General features: G+C 37.9%; 1 protein-coding gene across 1 annotated transcript; it reads right to left on the bottom strand.

The window, feature by feature from the left end:
* Positions 1-443: 443 nt before the first annotated feature.
* On the bottom strand, positions 444-1,967 carry LOC117175587. The gene has a single exon (XM_033365295.1). It carries the CDS (start codon positions 1,965-1,967, stop codon positions 444-446), a length of 1,524 nt encoding a protein of 507 aa, XP_033221186.1.
* Positions 1,968-2,503: the final 536 nt, after the last annotated feature.

Below are 2,503 nucleotides of genomic sequence, written 5' to 3' on the forward strand. Positions count from 1 at the left end.
GCAACTTTACTACGATGTTCCCACAGTCATCCTGTGACCTAAGATAAATACACCCCCCGTAGACATTTTGGGAAGCGTCCAAGAACCTGTGTAATTGAAGATTAATCACCTTTGAACAAATAACCTTTCGATGTATACTTAGATCGGTAAGGGTAGGAAGTTGTTTTTTGTAATTCAACCATTGCGCATGTAGCTCATACGGTAGAGATTCGTCCCATGACAGCTTTTCTAGCCATAAACGCTGTAAAAACATTTTCGCGACAATAATACATGGCCCTAAAAGGCCGAGTGGATCGAAAATTTGAGCGATTTCCGCAAGTATTTGTCTTTTTGTGACCTTAGAACTTTTAGAGATATTGACTGAATACTTTAAAACATCTGGATTTGTTTGCCAAAAAAGACCGAGTGTTTTAATTTGTTGATCAGTCTAAAGATGAACAAAGTCAGACTTTCTGAGATTCTGTTATTTCGCTAATTATTTCTGGGCTATTGGATACCCATTTACGGAGGTTAAAACAGCCTGTGGCTAAGATTTTCTTTAACCGATTTGCGAGAGAAATAACTTCTTTGATAGTCTCCGCTCCGGTAAGCAAATCGTCTACATAAAAATCGTGACGAATTATTTTTGCTACCGTAGGTTCGGCCTTTTCGCACTTAGAAGCAAGTTCTATTAAACATCGTATGGCTAAAAATGATGCCGCTGCGGTACCATAGGTAACTGTGATAAATTCAAATACCTCAATTGTTTTGCTTGAGTCGAAACGCCATAAGATTCGTTGAAGAGAAGTTTGTTCAGGAGTTATTTTTACTTGACGGTATATTTTCTCGATATCCGTGCCTATAATAAACTCGTGTTTTCGAAATCTTATTAAAATAGAAAATAAATCGCTTTGTATATTGGGACCAACCATTTGTAAATCACTTAAAGACATGCCCGAAGTCGTTTGTGCGGAAGCGTCAAAAACTACCCGCAGCCTTGTAGATACGCTTTCAGCGCGAATAACACAATGACGTGGGAGATAAAATGATGGCGTAGCGTCGATTTTACAATTGATCCTTTTCATCTGACCTAATTCAATGTACTCAATTATGAATTTTGAATACTCCTTATGAATTTCCAGTTGTTTTGTAAACCTTTTTTCTAAATTAAATAAACGATGTTGCCCTTGTTCCCTTGAGTCACCTAGTTTTCGAGGGTCATCCTTTACTGGAATTGAAACGATGAACCACCCTTCCCCGTCGCGCCTAACAGTTTTCGTGAAAAATTCTTCACACGCATTTTCTTCGCATGACAGAACCCTTTTATTTAATGAACATTCCTCTAGTTCCCAGAATTTTGTTAACTGATTATCAATATTAATTTTGTTAATTAAATTGCAGGTTACTAACTTAGATTGCAAACCTGGCATGGGCCCTGCAAGTATCCAACCGAGCCTGGTTTTTTGCAGCAGAAGCCCAGCATTGTTTAGTTTTATTTGTCCAACGCAAATTAATGACCAAAAAATCGCGTTGCCTAAAAAAATTTCGATTGTTCGCGGCCTATCGAAGTGTGGACCTGCTAGTTTGATGTGCGACGGTATTTGAAGCAGCTTTGCATCAAATGGAAGTTTGGGCACTTCAGATCTAATTCTCGGTACAACAAGGCACGTAACGCGAATTTTAACTGAGCTATTTCTTGAAGATATTTCAAGTTCACATTTGTGTTTAACTTCAAAAGGACAGTCACTTATTGAACCTATTTTGACATTAATAGGCGTCCTTTTAAGTTTGAGTAAATCACAGAGTTCGGAAGTGATAAGGTTACATTGGGAACCCGAATCTAATAAAAGACGAGCAGGCCGTTGCCCATTGTTCTCATTTTTTGCAAATGCTATAGCTGTTGAGAGAACCCCGTCATCTGAATTGGACGTTATTGAATTGGTTGAAAACATAAGTTTTTCTTTAGACTCTGGAACTGCGTTAAGCATGTGTGATTTGCCCCTTTCCAAGTGAAGTAACGTGTTATGCTTGCCCTGACATTGATTACTACCTTTTGATTTGCATTCCTTCGTAAAACGGCCGGGCCTTAAACAGTTTATGCAAATCTTACAATTTCTGACTTTCTCTGCTCTTTCTCGAGCTGAAAGAGAGAGAAAATTAAAGCAATCTTGAATGCGGTGCTCCTCTTTGCATGGAGCACAGCATATTTTGTGACCAAAAAATGATTTCTTTAATTGAAAATTATCCTTGTTTTCGCATTTCGGTTTCGCATCCTTTTTGAGTCGCAGATCATTTGTTTCTAAAGTTTCCAATAAGCTCGCAAGAGAATTTAAGAATCTTTTAAAATCTTCTAAAGTTGGAATTTCTCTACCTGTTCTCTCCTTTTCTCAGGCCCTAGCCGTATTGTTATCTAATTTTGATGATAAAAGGTAGATTGGCAGCGAATCCCAGTTATCCGTAGATTGTCCTAATATACTTAGAGCTCTTGAATGTTTATTAATGTTGTCTAACATCTGACGAATCT

Source organism: Belonocnema kinseyi, chromosome 6, assembly GCF_010883055.1.
Source record: "Belonocnema kinseyi isolate 2016_QV_RU_SX_M_011 chromosome 6, B_treatae_v1, whole genome shotgun sequence".
Taxonomy (NCBI): Eukaryota; Metazoa; Arthropoda; class Insecta; order Hymenoptera; family Cynipidae; genus Belonocnema; species Belonocnema kinseyi.